This window comes from Parasteatoda tepidariorum, chromosome 7, assembly GCF_043381705.1.
Source record: "Parasteatoda tepidariorum isolate YZ-2023 chromosome 7, CAS_Ptep_4.0, whole genome shotgun sequence".
NCBI lineage: Eukaryota > Metazoa > Arthropoda > Arachnida > Araneae > Theridiidae > Parasteatoda > Parasteatoda tepidariorum.
In genome coordinates, this window is record NC_092210.1 from 76555242 (window position 1) to 76576567 (window position 21326).

The 21326-nt window shown below is 30.0% G+C and overlaps 2 protein-coding genes across 2 annotated transcripts in view; one reads left to right on the forward strand and one right to left on the reverse strand.

The window, feature by feature from the left end:
* The first annotated feature begins 2841 nt into the window (after positions 1-2841).
* LOC122268826 (mu-type opioid receptor-like) lies at positions 2842-3855 on the forward strand. The gene has a single exon (XM_043039319.1). It carries the CDS (start codon positions 2842-2844, stop codon positions 3853-3855), a length of 1014 nt encoding a protein of 337 aa, XP_042895253.1.
* Positions 3856-11846: 7991 nt separating this feature from the next.
* The window catches only part of LOC107454750 (uncharacterized), a 41093-nt gene continuing 31613 nt past the window's right edge, over positions 11847-21326 (reverse strand). The window contains exons 6-7 of the mRNA XM_016072030.3: positions 14481-14587; positions 11847-12175 (exon numbers count right to left, since the gene is read on the reverse strand). Coding sequence (XP_015927516.2) covers positions 11978-12175; positions 14481-14587 — 305 coding nt within the window. The 3' untranslated portion in view covers positions 11847-11977. The remainder of the gene's footprint in view (positions 12176-14480; positions 14588-21326) is intronic.

The window sequence follows — 21326 nt, forward strand, 5'->3', positions numbered from 1 at the left end:
TTATAATGTAATATAACATATATGTATAACCTTTTTTTTTTCAAGTTTCCCGATTTTCCGTGGCTTATCAGCGGCCGCATAATGTATCAAAAAAATAATTATTGCTCAGGATTTTGAATGTCGCAGAATTTGGGCCCGAAAGAATTTCTTTCAGAGTAAATAACTGAAGCACAAACGTTTTTTTCAAGACGGTTTTTACGGGAAAATCGGATTCCAATTTAAACAAAAATCAAAGGTTCCAATATTTCTTAAGAATATTCCCAAAGAAAGCCTAGGACACAAGAGGAAAAAATGGAATGCTTGAACAACAAAGCATTTTTCTGAATATTGGCTAACTATAAAATTGTTCAACTAATAATTGCATAATTTTTATCATAATTGCTAGGAATTGGTGCACTTGTAATTAAGGTAAAAAAATATACTGGGGACCAAATATTTTTTAATTTTAAGATGTATGACATTTTTTTGACAACTCTTATATACTTTTGTATCGTTGATTTAAATTCTGCAGTCAGTTCTTTCTCTCCAAGCTACAGATTTTATTTAAATAATATTTTTAGCCTATTTTTCACCGAAATGTACAAGTTTAAAAACGTTATATGTACCAAAGAGTCGCGTGAATATTTCGATAACTGTGGTGAGTTAAGGCACATAATAAATAATAAAATTGCACAGGAGCCCATACCCGGAAATGTCATCGTACGCCACTAGTGACTCTTTCTTATTATGAACTGATTCTTACCGTGCCTTTGAACTGGTCATTATAGAGAAGCAATTCCTTGTATGAGTTCCAATGCAATTTCAATTCTGATGATGTGCCCTACCTCTTATCGCAGCACTTGCGTGACTGCTTGATACATAAACCGTATTTAAACATGCACATTTCTACAAAAAGTAAAATAAGAGTGTAATTTCGAAAAAAATCTGTAGCTAAGGGAGACAAGCTAATTTTAGTATGAATGCAACAAACAACTTTTCCCGACAATTTTTCAAGCAGAAGATAGACGCGTAAATTTAACGTATTTTAGTTTTGAAACTTCCATAACAAGTTTAAAACATTTCTCCCTCGATATTTTTTTATGTATAATTCTTTGATTTAATAAATGATATTGGACCAATAATCAAAACGGCGAATAAATACAATGATCTTGAATATTAATATCCTTCATATATGATTCTAGTAGTATTGGGAAGGGATGCAACAGAAAAATTCCCCTGGAAAATCATTTCAGCTTAATCGTAACATTAAAATTCATTTTTGGTGTCATTAAATATCATATAAATTTTCCCTCGGAATATTTTACGTTTAAAATTCTTGTGCACCACAATACTCAATCATAACTAAACAGTTTTCCGAGAGAGAGAGAGAGATCGGGTTATAAGCTTTAGCGTTCGCCATTCTATCGCATGATAAGGGACATTCCTTTTATTCCTTTTTCTCTTATTGTAAGGGCATGTATTTCTATAAATTTAAACTTATACTTTCGGGTGAATCTTTTTGAATAGACATACTTTACATATTGTANACAAAAAGTAAAATAAAAGTGTAATTTCGAAAAAAATCTGTAGCTAAGGGAGACAAGCTAATTTTAGTATGAATGCAACAAACAACTTTTCCCGACAATTTTTCAAGCAGAAGATAGACGCGTAAATTTAACGTATTTTAGTTTTGAAACTTCCATAACAAGTTTAAAACATTTCTCCCTCGATATTTTTTTATGTATAATTCTTTGATTTAATAAATGATATTGGACCAATAATCAAAACGGCGAATAAATACAATGATATTGAATATTAATATCATTCATATATGATTCTAGTAGTATTGGGAAAGGATGCAACAGAAAAATTCCCCTGGAAAATCATTTCAGCTTAATCGTAGCATTGAAATTCATTTTTGGTGTCACTAAATATCATATAAATTTTCCCTCGGAATATTTTACGTTTAAAATTCTTGTACACCACAATACTCAATCATAACTAAACAGTTAGTTTTCCGAGAGAGAGAGATCGGGTTATAAGCTTTAGCGTTCGCCATTCTATCACATGATAAGGGACATTCCTTTTATTCCTTTTTCTCTTATTGTAAGGACATGTATTTCTATAAATTTAAACTTATACTTTCGGGTGAATCTTTTTGAATAGACATACTGTACATATTGTAAACAATAAAGGAAAATGACAAAATCAATTGCATGAAAAAATGATTATTGCTCAACAAGGATACTCATTACCTTTTTTTATTGCTTTTCTTTTTTAATGTCTCTTTAACGAAAGATGAATTAATTAAAAAACTTTTTTTGAAAGACTCAATGAAAAGAAGATTGAACTCGATAAAAATAATTAAAATGTTAACTTTTTTCAATAAAAGAACATATATTTTAGCGATAAAATATTTGCGTTTTCAGTTAATATTTTCTGCCATTTTTATTTTATTTATTTATTTGTCTTATTTTATGATATTTATTCATTGGCTTTAATTTATTTTATTTATTAATTTGCCTTTTTTATTTACCTATTTATATAATTATTTTTCAAATAATTTTGTTATTTGAAAAAATATGATCATCAAGCATAATTAAAAACTATATTAAACCCTGTTCAGAAAGAAGTTCTTTCAAACACTTTAGGAACTGAAAAACGTATGGAATTTCTCTAACTAACCTAACATTAGACGTCCCTACAATTAATTGCTTTCTTTTTCAGAAATTGATTTTGATCAATATTTTATTTTTCTTCTAATTTTTTTCCTTTTCATTCCTTAAATATATATCCATGAAAGTTATCAATTTTAAAAAGAAATCTTTGTGCTCACGTACATTTATTTTTCTTTCCAGAATCATGAAACTTACAAATTTGACAGAAGAGTTCCAGAATTGTTCCACCGATTGCATTAATTCAACCTCGGACGACCTCAATCATCATGGACTTATATTCAGAATTTCAGCTTGTGCACTGATTATATTGATAGCTTTGGCAGCGTTTTTTGGTAATCTTGCTGTTGTAATTGTTTCATACAGGGAGGAAAAACTGCGTCATCAGACTGGTAATTTCCTTATTGTCGTCCTATCAAGCATTGACGTCCTGACTTCAATATTTGTTATATTTCCTTCTGCTGCCACTATGGCTGCGGATTTCTGGCCTTTTGGCATAATTAATTGCCGAGTAAGTGCTATGTTCAATTATGTGTGTGCCTGTTCATCATCACATGCTGCTTCAATGATAAGTTTTGACAGAGCAATAGCCATTTTCTATCCTCTAAAATACCAAGCTATTATGACTCCAAAATTTATGATTGGCATTGTTACCTGGTTATTAAGTAATAGTGTATTTTTATTGATGCTTGTTGTGTTTTTTGTGTTATGCACAGTCTCGTATAATTACAATGAGGCTGTGTGTGCAGGTGATTTTTCAGATTACAGAAATCGATTTAACGTGTTAATTGCAACTACTTCCTGCTTCATTGTACCAGCTATTATAGTTATTATTTCCAATGTAATCATCGTGAAACAAATTAGAAACTCCTCTAAGGTGAGACCACGGCAAATGATATCTCTTGAATCTTCGGAATTTAATCAAATTATTAAAAGAAGAAAAGACATGGAAATGCGCAAATCAGTATATAGTATGATGACTGTAATTGCAGTTTTCTTTATATGCTACACTCCATACGCTTTAACCAAGCAGGGAAAGGCTATCACTGATATAGATGCACCAGCCTGGTTGAAATTCGTAGCTACAATAATGATGTTTATTTCCTCGGCCACAAATCCATTTATTTACGGAATTTTACGTAAAGATTATCGTGATGGTTTTAAGAAATTTGCCCGATTATTAAGGGAAAAATTCTATTAATATTTCAATTGAAAATAAGTAAATCATATTGCGAAGCAAACTTTTTAGATTATAAATAGGGGTAAAGCCCCCTGTTCACTGACTCTCCCCAACCCCTGTAATTTGTGTTAACCATTTTGTGTTAGTAATTTTGAACTCAAGGATCTGGATCAAGGAGACCTGGATCAAGCATTTCGAAAAATTTGCCCTCAAGAAAGACTTTTTGAAGAAACTAACCCATATTTGTGTTTTATAGAGAGGAAAATCACGAAAAAAAAAACCATGAGAAGCCGAATGGCAAGGGGATACTAACCCATGATCCATCTACCACAGAGGAAATTTTATGTAATCGCAGTAGTCGGTCTAATCTCCGATCGAAAGTTTAGGAAAAAAATTCAGGTACTGATGTTCCACTCAGAAAATTCCGATATTTACATGTTTCCTAATGTGAGATGAATTTTTCTATGCCACAAAAAAATATGGAAAGAGTTTCCTCTCGGATATAAAGGCATAAAATGGCAAACATTCAATTGTTAAAGCAAACATTGGTGAGGCTTTTGTTTTCAAAGAATAACGAACTTGCAACACTTTTTGTCTGAATCTGTACTGTTCCTCGATGCGGTAATGGACTTAATTAATCGTCAACGATTTGTTTAGGCTACAGATGAAAAAATCGCAGAATTATTATATGTATTCATATTATAGATCTATCGTAATGTAAAGTTGCGAAATTGACATTTGATTTAGCACTTTTTTATGGAAATGAAGTAAAAAACACTCTCAACTTTAGAACTATAAATATGGTTGTAATCTTAACTGAAAGTAAACAAGAATATGACAGAGTTATTAACGTATAATTGCAACATTTCTGCTTGTTAAATTTTCAACTTAAGCCGATTCCTTCAAGTAAGAATGGCTAGATGGTCCTACTGCAAGTAGAGCAAAAACAAATTCTAAAAAAAGCTTTGTGATGACATTATAATGGATTGCCTATAACTATTCGTTCGTGATAAATATTTAAATCCATGTAGAAGTACGTAAAATGTTTTCACCTTAATTCTAAGTATGTGAAGTGTGTGATGTAGTCACGCATTACTTTCCCAAACTTGGAAAAATGAAAACACTTTCCGTCCAAATGTGTGCAGCTCCCCGCTGTGGTAAAAGATTTAACTACTAATTGAAGGAAGTTTATAATTTCTTTTTATTATTTTTAACAGAATTTATGAAATTTATTATGTACTTATTTGTTTCGTTTTAACTCCATAAACTGTGGGAGATTTTTTATTGTCAAATTTTCTGAATAAAACGATTGGTTAAAACCGAATCTCTTTTTTTATAGTTTGATATTATGAAACATGCCTGTTTAAAAATTCTTGTTGTTTTATCTAAGTTAAAATGCATTAAAAATATCTGGCATTCAACGAGTGATCGCAAATGAAACCAAAAGTAAAATACATTCAAAAATAAAATTTTGTGTTTTATTAACTAATCAACTGAAATTGCAGCATGCAAAATGGTTAAAAAATTTAGTAATTTAATCATGAAAATTTTAGAAAATTTAAAATTTTTGAAAATTTTTCTTTAACTAAAAACACCCGACTATTATAAAATTGATTTCCTGGTCAATTAGAATAAATTCAACCTAAAAATGTAGTACTTAACTAAACAAAATTTCGAAGTTTGTTTTTAAATGATCTAGATCCTTACAGCTGCGTTCGAAACAACTCCATTACCTTAATAATATATCTTCAATCATTTGTTTCTAACGAAAAACAGGCTAGAAAAACCCCATGTTTAAAAAATGTATTGTCCCAAAAATAAAAATAATAGTTTTATGATCTTATAAAACACATCTTAGCTAGCATTTTTCTTTGACACAGTACACTTGAGAAAAGAAAGAAAGAAATTAAAAATATTTTTTTATCTATACAGGAAATATATCTCTTAATAAAACTTTTGCTCAAATAAACCACACCAGATTAAAACATTCAATTCTATTCATTTCCTTACAAAACTGCTTTTTTGCCGAGTTCATTTGAAACACACTATAATTCCACGATAAAAATGAGAACTGTTGAAACTTTTTAACATATTTTTTTTCTTTTACTCAAACCGATACAATTAGCATGAATTCGTAGCACCGCTAAATGCTAATACTCGTGTATCGCTATTATCAATGACTAAACAATGAAAGAGAAAGAAAAGATGAAAACGAAGGAAGAAAAGCGAAAAAATAAGAAATCTAAATGTATCGGTGATGGGTCTGTCAATCATTAAAGAGCACTCAGTGTCTGCATCAAGTGCAGTCAGGATAAAAACTCAAGTGCTTTTACTATTCGGCACTTAGAAAAGCAGTTTTGTTTGAGAAGGGACCATCTACAAAGTGTTAAGAAAGTGATTTCGATACTTTTATGCAAATGTGAAGAAAAAAAAACTTTTTCTGAGCAAAGGATAAATATGTATTCATGAAATCAAGTAATCTGAATATGATAATACATCGAAACTAAGAACTGTGAGGTAATATTCCTCCGAATTTGGCCTTGAATAACTCTAAATATTTTGAGAACGACTAATTAATATGATAGTTAGTGAAGTTGATACAGTCACGAAGCGATTTAACCCTATTATCATACTTCAGAAACTGGATTACCAGAAATTTTTCATTGGGCTTAATTTAACAGAAACGCACTTAACACAAAAACAGGCTTCAATTAAATACCTAAATTAACGTTGCAGCAAGTTTGAATCCATGTTGAAGTTTACTGATAATATGGTTTAACGTTGAATTGAATCTTCTGAAATTACAGACTGCACAGACTTTTTTTCAAGTATTAAGAACCACTGAGAACGTAAAAAATTTCCTCTCAAAACATCTATTTTTTTTTCATTCGTTTCATAAATAAAAACTAGGCTGTTGTTTAATTTCCTCATTCAAATCAGACACTTTGTGATTGCAAATACAATTGCACTTCTCGAATAAAAACTTTTATTTACAATAATCTACAGAGTAAAATATTGAATTTGAGTATTATAAATTTGTTTAAATTTTTCGAAGTGATTTTATCTTTAATCGTTTTAATAGCTTCATAAAAATTAATTGTGAAATATATATCTTTGCACTCATAGAGTTTATATTCCTTTAACTAATATTCCAATTATACTACAACGATCAATAAATTCAGAAATTATTTTTAAATGCAATAACTTGAGTTATTGAAATAAATGTAATTGATATGAAGAAAGAAATAACACTATTTTTGTAACAATGAAAGAAAAAAAAAATTTCGTAGAAAAAAAATATTTAATATTTTTTATTTCATATATTAACGTCAGATAAAATTTCATGTCTTTTTTTGCCAGGGAAGCTTCTTAGTAAACAATTAAAAATATAAAAATTAGTTGCTTAGTTTCTCAGCTGAAGAATTAAACTACGGCTCTCAAAACAAAACTCTTAGATATCAGAAAACATTTTTATTATTTTAAAAAATGAAATTTTATCTTTTAAACGGTGAAAAATAGTTTTATCTGAATTAGAATTATGCTTTTATCTGAGCGCAAGACTAAAAAAAAAAGTCATAATTTCGTTTCATTATAACCATTTTTCCATTCTTTTTTATTATTATTTTTACCTTATTCTATCTTAAAACATGTTTAAGTAAACTGCATAGTTGGAATATACATAAAAAAATTTTATTATTAGCCTATCATGTTTAGTGCGTAAGCTTTTTGGGCGAAATTTGTGATAATATTTTAGATTTTGTTCAATAGTTTGAAAATAATTAAATAATGAAAAGGTAAACTCGAAAGAACATTGAAATTTTTAAATTCTGAATAAATATTAAAGTGTAGACATTTTTTATTCAAATTTAAGTTCAATTTTAAAAAATTTTAATTAGGGGGAAAAAGATTTTTGGTTTCATTCGAGGAATGAAATATTACTTTTATAAAAAATATATTTATTTCTTTGTTGAAAACCTTTCATATAGAACTTGTAAAAAAATTTTAATTTTGAAACATTGTAAGAAACTCTGAGCAAGGAAAACTACAAACAATGCCATTGTTTTGAAAAAAACTCAAAAATGGGAATGTAGCAAAACACATGAGCAACATGTAATTTTCAAATAAATTTAATAAAAGTGTAATTTTTAGAAGCAATTAATTTGCGTTAAATTTGTTATTGAAAATCACACATGCGAATTGAAAATAAAAGTCACTTGGATGAAAATAAAAATAAAAAATTTTAGAAACCTTAGGGAATAAAAGAATAATTTGAAATTCTGAGTGCAAACATAAACTACATAATGGCTGTCAACTTTTCAAATGGCATAAAAATGCAAATATAGTTTGATGTGAGGAAATGTATCTTGACTCACTCTAAAAATGAGCATTTAAATAATGTAGTTAAATGTCTGCATTTAAACACTTTTGGGGGTTAGGAATGTCTAAGAAGTTGGTGATAGGTGTGAATGGTTCTTTTCCGTAATTTAACTGACATTTAATTTTTTTGGGGGGGGTAACGAATCCTAAAGAACAGGTGATGGGGTTGCTTTTCGATAATTTAACACCAGAAGTTGGGGTTATTTTGATCATTTTCTGCCATTTCTTACTAGTGTATCTTACGTAACGCCACGCACGATACACGTGAGCTTCAAAGCAAATAGTTTAATATTTTCATAAATTTTTTCTAAGCGTACTGCATCAAAATTCCATGCTTTTATGTTGATTATTCGGTTCATGTCGGTGTTTGACTTCAAACCTTGTGACGCTGATTAGTAGAACAGGAATCGGGGTTAAATAAAATGTCACGCAATAGTTTCCGTTAAACTATATGGTATCTTGGAATCGATATTCGAAGTAGCTTAGTTAAACTCTTATTGAATTAGAAATTCGCTATTGACTCTGAAATAAATCATGTAAATCCTTACTATAAACAGTTGCTTTTTTTATGATATGGAACAAGAACTATCGGTAAATAGTTATTGCTAATAAATCAAAATACAAATTTATCACATGACGAACAAGCCACATATCTTTAAGTTCAAGTGTTTATTTTCAACTGACATAAAAGTTTTACGAAAATCCCTTTAAATGGTTTTCTTTATTTTTGCTTGTTGAAAAACGGCCACATCTGAATAAAAACTCAGGGAAAGTATTGTGTTTCACACCTAAACTCCGAATGCAAAAGGACCTACTGGTAATTTTTTTTCTCGGTAAAACTCGCAGAGGAAATTTTTCTCCGTTATAAGAAATGTCGCATTATTAGGAGTGTAAGTCAGCACAAAAAATAATTTCCTTTTTTGAGTGACACTTCGTCGTCGTGAAATTCATATTTTGTATTTCAAATAGAAACAAAACATTCATTATTTCCCATGCAAAATTTTTGAAAAAAAAAGGAAAGCCATAATTCTTATTCATGTAAATATGTTTGCAGTTGGCAGCATAGAGTGGATGCCAAGTACTGTCATTTACTACAATCGAGCAAAGTGACAAACAACATGCTAAGGAATTATTCTACACTATGTGAAACTTGAAAATGCCTTGCACGTATTTTACAATTTATGATATTGCTACCTACGCTTGGATAATTTTCGAGAAATCTATCACCACCCTAATTATGCATTACGAGTTCATTCTTATGCTTGTTGAAAAGCTAAGAATTTAGCCTTTTGCTCATCAGATAGACTCCAATTCATAAATTTCAGTCTATAAAATAAATTAAACACGCCTTTTAGCATCGCAAAAGACAGAATAAAACTTCTGATAACTACGCAAGATGCTAGAAATCAATTTGTCGATGTTTTGCTGTCACTTTCAAGTCACTCGGATATACTATAGTACGATAGTGCTCATTTCGAACTAATGGCTGAACTTTCACTATTTAAAACCTGTTGTGAACTAAAATATATTGTTTATATTTGTACCTTTGTTTATTTTTATATGATTTATGCTCCTGTGAAAGAATAATATGTAATACAATACTACACTATGTAATTATATTGTCCTTAAGTTAATAAAAATAGATCAAAAATGTATGTATTTTGTTTTTATCAATATTCATCAATTCAAAATTCATTAACTTTGGAATGACGTCAATTTCCTATGAGTGTCAAATTGACCCCAAACCCTTGCAAAAATTAAAAGTGCTTTTGAAGTTAAAAGGAGGTTATTCTCAGGTGTTAAGTTTCATTTGAGGTTTATTTGTAGTTGACGTCAAAGCAACCTCAAAAACTCAACCTCCCTAGAATTACCAAGAAGTACGAAGTTGTTCTATTCACACTTGAGGTTATTTTAAGGTTGATAGAAATCTTCTTTAGAGCAACCAGCTTAGAGAGGGTTGTTTTTGATGTGCACATGTTATTGTTTTGTCTTCGGCAGAAGCTTTATCCTTTACTTGTCCGAAATAAATATTCAGCGTTCAGCAGTATCGGCTAAATACCAAATGTTTGTATGTTGCATCTCTAATTTAGCAGCAGCAATTGCTGTTTATTTTTGAAAACTTCATTTTTTTTTATTATAATTTTACAGTGCTGACCATAATTTTGTATCTATTTACAATTTAAAAACTCCTTGAAAAAGGTTTTTGCAATGACGGGACCTTTCACAAAATGTATTGGACAGACCCCTGCATCTAACAAGATCGGAAAACGTAAGTTCGTATCAAGAACTATAATGAACTGAAATAAATATTGGAAATTTATTTTTATAAGTAATAAATTATAAACAACAAACATGAATTAAAAGCGACTGTTGATGAAAATCGAATCAGCGTTTCGAATTTCAATCCGGAAATTACTTTATAAATGATATTACCTCAAATCGAATTCTTTGCTTCGATTGATCAAAAACTAGAATACCATTACTCAATCAGAGATTTATTTATAAAACTGTCACGGAGTGTTTGTAGCACATGATAGAGTTTCTATCTACCAATCCTCTTGATTTCTCTGCACCATTCTGTCCGCCACGGGGAATGACTTAAAACTGAGTTTTTCGAATAATAAAAAACCACTACAGAAATATTAGGAAATGAATAATAGGATTCTTTTACACGCAGTAAAAACTTCAAGTTACTGTTGTAATCAATCCGAGAGACACCCTATTATACAGCCTAACCAAACGTTAAAGTGAGTGAAACGATCATAAATGAAGCGAATAAGTTCTTTAGAGTCTTATATACACAGAAACAGCGAAATTATCGACACTTTGAATGGGAGACAGTTTTACCAAAGGATATTGCTTAAGAAACTAAATCACTATATTTTAATAACTAGTGGTTGGTTGGTTCTAATGCCACTTGCAACACGGGCAAGCCTGCTTGGTGAAACCGAACAAATTTGAGGCTGAGTGTGCGATTCTTGTTTTTCAGTGGCGCCATCTATGGTCAAAAATTCGACTTCTGCCACATCATACGTCACACCTATTTATAAGGCGGACCCATTCATACTTCCATTCATTTATCCACAGATAGTAATTTTGACCTGAATCAGAGAACGATCGATCTCCAATCCAGTACCCCCAGAGGTTTTGATTTGTTATGGGAGCATGGAGGACTTTGCGACTCGACAGAATTTTAACGTGCATCAGTCACCAACTACAAGGGGAGTCTTCGGTCGCCGGAGTTCGAACCCATGAACTCTCGGACATGGGCCCAGCGCCCTACCGACCAGGCTATCCCGGCCGTTAATAACTAGTGAGTTAATGAAACGAATACAGTCAAGTAGCCATTGAACTATTAAAGCAGCTCGAAAGTTGGCAAGAGATAATAAACAGGGGGCAGTAGACCCCTAATACAATAAATATAAAATATTTTGAATTGTAAATAAACAATAAAACTAAAATATGTATATTTTTATATTAAATTTTAAAAAAAAATTCCACTCCTCCAACTTAAGAGGGAAGATTTTAATCAGAGACTACTTCTTGTTTTGGGCTTTCTGAACATATGCGGACTTTGAGCTGGTCACGCCGATTGGATAAGCCAGTTTGGATAAACATCAACAACAACAAATGAATTCTCATTAAAGTGTTTACTATTTAAACATTTTTACATATATTATTGGGTTCTATTTCAGATTTCGCGTTGTTTCAATTAATGCAAAATATCTAATTATAAATATTGTTGCGTTCCTTTTGTCATTCGTCTTTATTCTCCAATAATGGCATTCAATTCCCTAGAGTAGGAGAGAGGTGCTTTATTCTGCCCATAAAGATCTCGAAGGTTTTGTCTTTCATTTGGCGACAAAGAGTGATACTTTTCTAAGCCTGCAGTAAGTCTCTGAGTCTTTTCAGTGAGTGTTCCGTTTAGTTTATTCATTAGGTTACGCTGGTCTTCACTCCAATACTGAAAAGAAATAATAATGAAGTTAGGAAATTACAGAACACCGTTTTTAAAGTCAATACTGCTAAAGGAATTATATAAATAAATAGCGCAATTGAATATTAGGCTTCAAATAAACTACTATTGTCTATTCGATTAAAAGTTGCAACTTGTTAAATAAATTCAAGTTATTAAATTAAATCAACGAAATAGCGATTATAATAGTATTTTCCAAATTTTTCAGCTATAATTTATTTCACTATTAGACTTTAAAGAGCATGCTAAACTAACACAAAAAATTTGATTGAGAAGCAATTATTAATATGGTAATAAATTGAACTATATAATCGTACTTCGGGAACTTGTCTACCCGAAGTTTAGGTTGGGGTTAATTAAACCGAACCAGACTTCACTTTGAAACGGAAGCATCCAGTTTAAAACGGAAACAGTTAAACAGTTTCAGTTAAAACATTTCAGTTTAAAGCGGAAAGTTTAAACGGAAACATCCATTTAATACCTAAATTAATGTTGCAGTAAATTTGAAACGAAATTACAGTTTAAGGTACAACCGAAATTGTAGTTTAATATATTTCAACGTTGAAAAGAATTTTCTGAAAGTGCAGACTACACGCACTCAGCTTCTTAACTGCAGAATTAAACTGTGCTTCCCAAAACAAAAATATTTGAAATCAGGAGGTTTTTTATCACATTAAAAAAATAAGGCAATTTTATCTATTAAATGGTGAAAAATTGCTTTATTTGAATTACAAAACAAAAAAAGATACTTGTTTTAGTTTTTTTCTCAATATTGAATTTCAAATTATGCCAAATTTTAGGAGGCTTTTATCCCCATAATCATTTTTCCATGTTTTTTTTTTCTTATTATTATTATTTTCCAATTTAACACAATGTATTTCGAAACCTGGTAAAAATAACTGCATAAAATTTGAAATATACATACATACATACTCTTTGGTAATTTTAGTTTAGCATATTCGCAAGCATTTTTTGGGAAATTCGTAAAAATATTTTAGATATTATTTAGTAATTTTAAAAGTAAATAATAGAGAGATAAATTGTAAAAATAAAACATTTAAAGTTATTCTGAATATTCGGAAAAAACAATAAATTTTTGATTTTTTTTTTAATCAATACTCCGGGTGGTAATTTTCCTCTTAGTAAATTTAATAAAAGAGTAATTTTTAGAAGCAAATAATTTGGGTCAAATTGATCATTGAAAATGACACATGTAACTGAAAATAAGAATAACTCGAATATTAATAATAAAAAAAATTAGAAACCATAAAGAAGGAAAAATAAATTAAAATTCTGAATGCAAGCTAACCCTATTAAGTATTTGTCAATGTTAATTTTTTCTAATGACATCGAAATATTGATAACATGTAAGGAAATGGATCGTGACTCTTATACTATGAATGAAAGAAGTTTCAAATTCTTTTTTCAATTCGAATAGAAGTATAATGAGAAATAAAATTTATTTTGACATAAATTTTACTTCATCTGAGATGTTGAAACAACTGAAATATGCCTGAAAAACGCTTATCTTAACAAAAATTTAAAAAAAAACATCTAAATGAAAATTAATAAGTTTTATTAAGTGTCTTTCCTAAAAAAAAATATAGCTAAATGTCTGTTAAATTATCGTAAAGAATCATTCCTCATCATAATTAATTTTTTAGGCATTCTCAACACCAGAAAATAATTAAATGCTTGATAAAATTATCAAAAAGAACCATTCAAACCCATCACCTCTTCTTTAAGCATTGTCGACATAGAAATAAATAGTTCAATATTCGTTAAATTATCGGGAAAAAAAACATTCAACCGCCAACTCTTTCAGTTTCAGTTCATTGAAGATTTCAATATATACTTTATTTGCTTAGCCGAAAGAATTCGAAAATTTATTTTGTTGATTGCATGTCAATGTACATTATAGTATTCAATTAAAACCAAGAGAAAGCGATTTAAGTCATGATTTAAAATTTTCACTTATTTTAATTACGATAATTAAAACTATCACTGTTAAAACTATCACTGAAGTTATAGTCGTGGCAGAGATTTTTGTAATTTTCTTTATTTTTTTCACTGAATATGCTTAATTGAGAAACGAATATTACTAGATTGATACTTCACATCGGAATGAAGGTCTAAAAGTGAAAATAAATCCTCAAAATTATTTTATTGATTTGAAATCTAACTTTCTTAACACTAAAGCACATTGAGTAAAAATGTTCTCTGAATAAATTTTATATTAATTACATTCAGTTGAAAATAAAAAAATTTGATATACTCAAATGAGGCAACTTACAGATCTTTTCAGACTATCAATTCTATGGAGGACGGACATCATTTCTGTGTTTTGATCTGTCAGAAATTCTAAATCATGATTTATAAGTGCATGGTTGTATTTTTTTCCTGAAAAAAAAAATGCATGTGTTTACAATTTTATCTTGATCAACTTAAAATAACTAAATGACTGCAGTGGTGAAGAAATTTTTTTTTTTTCGCTTTCTGTTGCATGACACTTTTGAATGGACTTTTTATATTTTCGCGTTTCTATTTAAAAATATATATTCCTAACCAGAATTTTTTTTTAATTCACTTCAGCGTCCCCGTTTCTTTACGGTGTAAAGACTGGTAGGAAGAAGAACAATTCAGTTTATGATGAAATGCATTAATGTCATATGTTTTTCCTCTTAAGTGATATTTTAAGAGAAGACAAGTGTAAATGTATTTAGATAAATTTATACGTTCTTCATAAGACTTTTACTTTGGACAAAAATTAAACTAAACTAAGAATATCATTTTGGGAAAAAAAATAGTGCGTGGAGTCCCTCCGCGCGGAAGAAGTTAAACTTTGCAACCTGCGACGTTAATTGTAGAAGAATCAGCAGTCGTAGAGGGATCACTAGTTCTATTCAACGAGTCTTTTTTCTGCTCCGCTCGCTTCCGTGCTCTGTAATAACGGTAATATTGTGCATTTTTTACTCGTGGACCTCTTGAACCAGTGGAAGTGCTCGAGGTTGCCTCATCGTCTCGCCATGGAAAATGTATTTGTATTAATAATGTATGTGAATGCGTCATAATGTAATTTCAAAAGAGAAAACCTAACAACCAATTGATATTCACAAGAGACGTACCTTGACATAACCTTAAATCCGTCGCATTGTCCGTGGGATTGTTTTCACTCATTTTTTACAATTGTTATCCACTAAATTTGAAAATAAAAAATACTATCCTAGTAAATTATATGTGTATCAAAACAAACTAAAAAAATATTTATAGAAAAACAATACTTTTATTATTTTTATGCTAGTGAGAACCAAAACAATATGGAAATGAATGAGGGAAAACTGGATCCTACCACGTGAATTCCCGGCCAATAAAAATGCAGCGTTAAACGTTTAACGCAACCTTGTTGGAAGTCGCATAAGAAGTATAACTTCAATAAATTCGTTTGACTACGATGGGTAAGAATAAAATTTCTTTTATTTTATTTATATAAACGTTTTATTTCTTAAGGGTTAGACAGTCGGAGTTTGACCTTGAATCTTTTAGCTCCAAGGTTTAATATCAATTGTACTCACCATTACATGCTTCCAAAATCGGCAAGAGCCCCAACCCCCTGATCGCTGCTGCTACCAGACCCAGGAACTGCTTTCACTGCTCATGGATTGCATCGCAAGTTGAGCTTGGTTCGTTATCTCATTAAATACTAATATATTTTTGTATAGATTTGTGTGTATGCTGTTGCTTAAAATCCAGTTAAAAATATGCAACATGTACATCCTGGACAACCTGTGAACATGTACACAGGTTGACCAGCTATTCATTCAAATAATATATCAAGTAATATTCAGTATTACTACTATAACTCAGTATTCATTCAACTAATGTACATTACGATTTAATTTACATACATTTAAATGGTACTTGGAAATTACATTTGGAACAAATAACTCAAACGATTTAAGCTCAATTAAAAATTTTGGAGTCCGGATACAACTTAGTTTTAAATCTTCATTTTGATATTAACACGTGAAAGGTATAAGAACCAAAGGAAATTCCCTTTTTCCAAGTAGAATTTATACACTATTATAAAGTTCGGAGTCCGGATACACCAAAGTTTTAAATCTTTATCAAAGTTTTAAATCTTAATCATAAACTCATGAAGTGTATAAGGATCAAAGAAGCATTTTTTTAAAAAAAGCATTTTTCCTAGCAGGTGAAAATGGAGTTGATATATTTTAGATTTAAAAATAATTAAAATTGAATCAATAACCAATAACGTATATTTGGTCGATCTTAGCTGATAAAATGTATCTTTCCTGCGTAAATTATTAAATATCATTAAAACTAAAGCTCTAAATTAATATATTACCATCTTAAACTATTAAGCAGAGTTATAGCAAAATATAGAACATTTTACTTTTGTGTACAATTCACTTTTTACTTTTTATTTATGCCCAACTCACAACTAAGTATATTTCAAATTTTTGTTGCCTACACTGAAAACGAAATTACATTGGTTTTGTGACAATATGCATGTCAGTTGTTTTATTTAATGTAAATTTACACTGAAGATATTTATGAATTCGCAAGTATTATACGTGAAAAATATTTATTCGACAGAATATGGTCATGACAATATACAGATGTTTTTTTTTACGACTACCTTAAATACATATTTTTTATATATGTTTTAACATATATTTTAAATATATATTTTAAATAAATACTTTTAATATCCAAGTCAAAAACGTGAAAAAGAAGTATCAGATTCGGGGTCACAAATTAGTACTTAATCCAGGAAAGGACAAAAACGTACACTGAGAAAAATTAAATGTCAAAAATACCAGAATATGGTAAAATTTACTTTGTTTCTGGCTGCAGAGGAACACAAAAATTCTAAGTAATTTTTACCGAACCGCTTTCGTGATAATTTTGATAAACTTAACAATAAAATATGGTGTTATAATAAAAGAAAATTTTTGCTTAATGTTTAATTTCATAAGGATACCTTTGAACATGGCATAAAAATTAATTATTCGGTTAAATTAACTTTTCGATTTTGTATTTTTTACTATATGAGTGGTAATAAGAACTATAATCTTGAAGACTGGGATTTAAGAAAAACCGTTGCCATATGAACGAACAAAATCACCAAATGAATGGTTTAAATATCGTATATTTTGGTTTCTTTGACCAGAATTATGTTGCTGTTGCTGTTTTTTTTGCCAGAATTTACTACAATCTTTTTCTCCGTGTTTGGAAATCTAATGAACCTTTACTAAAAAATGCTTGGTAGAAAACATCAGAACCTATTGAATCACTGGAGAAAACAAAAAGGAGATGAAAGACGATAATTAGAAACAAACCCAAATGCCCCTCCAGCAAACTGGCATCGTCGTTTACCATCCCTCCTTAACTACCGATTCAAATGTTTCTAGTAGCATTAATGCTTTTTCCGCAGATAAATATTAATTTTAGTCACTGTTTTATATCTTGTTCTTAAGTTTAAACTAGTTAATAAACATTTTATGTAAAGATGTATAAAAAAAATAATATGATATTATCTCAATTAATTTTTATAAGAAATTAAACCTTAAAGATTAAAATATAATATTTTAACACAAAATTGCCAAGCTCAATTTTATGTAACCATTTCGAACATAAAATCACGTTGAACATTCTTTTCTATAATGCAAAAAAAGTATTTTTATTTGGTGATAATGACTTGGCGATAATCTTGGCACTTAACAATATTTGGCTACCAGTGTGGCGTCAAAATGAGGGTTTTGGAAAATTCGAGTCTTAAAGCGGTAGGACTAATATTCACTGAGTAATACGAGAATTGCCTAAGATCAGGTCGAAAGTTCCAGGGTTTCTCCGCCAAGCCTACATAAATAGAAGTATGCCTCAACTGAGAGTTTGTGACTGTAAAGGGAAGGCCTACAGTATGCGATTTTGGATGAATAAACACGATGTAAATTGACGACACTGTAACATTTAATATCTATAGCTATTTACAAGTAAATAGATAGTTGTGAATATATAGTTATGAATAAATAGATTATTAATGAGGGAAAATATTTACATCCATTATTACTTTTTTTTATAGAAAGTCAGGATTGTAATTATAGTTGCGTTTCTTAGCAAACGTGCTGCTTACATTTATATGAAACGAAATTTTGATGCGTGTTGTTTTACTGACCTTGCGCACCACAATTGCAAAAGTGTTTGGATTTGAGAGTCACTTGTAAGACCGTCTGAGGTTGGAAAATCTCTGTACTCTGCTATTTCAGTTGTAATTCAGTGCTATAAGTAGGCTGTATTGTCTGAAAGATTCTGATAATAAATGTTTGGAGTCTTAAGGGCTTTTTTCATTCATCGCCAATCGGAACGGACTCAAGCGCTGGGTGCAATAGGTATGGGCTCTATCACCCCCAGTGGGCAGTGAAGACTTTTAGGGAGCGTGGAAAAGATTATGTGTGTAAAGGATTTTTGGAGCATCGTAAACAAACAGTAGATGATATTAGTTTTGAATGCGCATTAAAATTTTTTGTTTTGATTTGGTTTGGTACAGAAGAATAATGTGCATATCTAACTCAACTCAATACTAACTTAGCACATAGAACGAAGTCATAACCTTCGCGTAAATTTGAAAATTTACTGCCCTTGCAGTTTTTCAAAATTTTGCCAAAAAGACTGACCTATTCTTAAACTGAAATAATAAATATGTTTTTTAAAGTCAGAAAACTTTAAAGTATATCAATTTTTGTTTACTTTTTCTCTTACTTTTAGCTTATTTTTTATAGTTTTGAATACATTAAAGTTAATTGTAAAATTTATGTTATTCCCCTTTTTTAATAATTTAAAAAGAAGATTCATAATATAGTTAACTTCGGGCTTTTTTTAAAAAAGGAATTAAGAGATTAGGAGAAATCTTATCTTATATACAAATAATATCGTGCTGATAAAAGCCACATACAACTGACCTATAGTAGTTATCAGAAATTAAATTTTATGACAATATATTAATCGAATTCCATTAAAATCGCGTTAAAAAATGAATAAAATGTATCAATTTGTGGCTGAGGGCTGGCTTTTACTACTTCTGCTCATACGCTTTTTATTATTTGTAAACGTTGCACATTGAATCTTTTCAAACTGCATTTTGCAAATGATAAGAAATGTTAAACGTCTCATTTTTTTCTTTCTTTTATTATACTGCGGACACTTTTAATAATCCGTACTTTTATTAAGTAGGGTTAAAATGAAATAGAAGGATTACAATACTAAACTCGCAGTTATGTACAGAAAAAGGTGAAAGACAATTTAAATTGCAATAACTTTTGAACAAATCTGAATCTCGAAAAAAGTGTGTTCGCAAATAACACGTTTCAATACGTTGACTTTCAAATACAAAAATTGCATGTATGTGAACTGATGCAAAACAGTCCGCGTGCTGTTTTTTACTAAATGTCAAACAGAGTTATTGATTCTCGAACTAACAATAGAACATTATTTTTTAATTCTATTGTACTACATGAACATCTTCACATCTTCGTAATTTCTAGCTTTTAGTTCTTATACTTTTTTCACAGCGAAACAAAATGTAACATGGTTGGTTGGTTGGTTCTAATGCCACTTGCCACACGGGCAAGCCTACTTGGTAAAACCGAGCAAATTTAAGGCAGTGTGTGCGATTCTTGTGTTTCAGTGGCGCCATCTATGGCCAAGAATGCGACTTCTGTCACACCTGTTTATAAGGCGGACCCATTCATACATCCATTCATTCATTCACAGATCGCAATTTCGACCTGAATCAGAGAACGATCGATTTCCAATCTAGTACCCCCAGAGGTATAGATTTGTTATGGGAACATGGAGGATTTTGCGAGTCGACAGAATTTTAACGTGCATCAGTCAACCACAGGGAGTCTTCGGCCGGCGGGGTTCAAACCCACGAACTCTCGGGCGTGGGCCCACCGCCCTACAGACCAGGCTATCCCGGCCTAAAATGTAACATAAACATCCAAAAGAGTCACAGCGGGATTTACGATTCTTTAATGATGAGAAAAATATAAATCCGCAATAAGCAGTTTAAAAAAAAATAGTTTTTTGAACACTGCATTATCTTTAGTGATACGCTTGCAATTACATAAAATGAAAATTAAACAAATGTAATCTTTGACATTTCAAGTAATTTAATACGTCACATTTTAGCGTGGTCTGCAATTATTAATTTTGAATTGACTAAAACGTTTCTTTCTCTGCTGAAAACACATCTTCTTTTTAATTTTATTTGTATTTTTAACCTTGGATCAGAACATCTGCTCGTAAACAAGAAGCAGATGTTTGAGTGTTCTAATGAAGCATTAATATTAAATGAAATATTATAAGAATGATTTCTAACATCTAAAAACGAAATATCCTTATTACATTAAGTCTTTATTTGATAAGTGGTACAATTCTACTTTCTACTTTAGCGATTGAGTCTTAAAGTTAAATAAGTGTAATTCTTTTCATACACTGCAAAAAATTTGATCTAAAGTAGTTGCAACCATTTTCGGTGTTGATATAAGCTAATTTTTTTTTTTACTTTTCATTAGCTTTTTAACTGTATAATTTTTGTTATTTATTTATTTTGTTTTTTATTTACAACACGTATTTTTATGCTCGTTGGAATCAATTTAATAGCTTCGTTACAAAAATAGTTAGTTTAAAAAAAGGCACATTTTTAGTAATCTATTCACGTTAATGTTTCAAACAATAGTTATTTTGTCAATTTTTTAAAACTTTTGCCCGATAACTACAGTTTGGTACTTTAAAATGCATTTGCGCTAGTACCGAGCTATAGTTATCATGCAAAAATTATCTGAATCAACATTGTTTAAATATATTAGCAAGAATATATTACTAAAAATGTGCTTGTTTTATTAAAAGGAGTGTTTTTTACTGATGTTATTAAACTGATTCGGGTGTTAAACAGGATTGTATACTTTCTCCAATAGTCTTTTTAATTGTTATTGACTAGATTATGAAAAGTGTATCAGAGAATGAAAAGGGTATTAAATGAAACCTTACTGAATATCTTTTCGAACTTGATTTTTCGGACGACTTATGTTTACTGACTACCACCCTTCAAAAC

Coding starts and splice junctions, on each gene's coding strand:
- LOC122268826 (XM_043039319.1), top strand. CDS start 2,842: ATGAAACTTACAAATTTGACAGAAGAGTTCCAGAATTGTTCCACCGAT.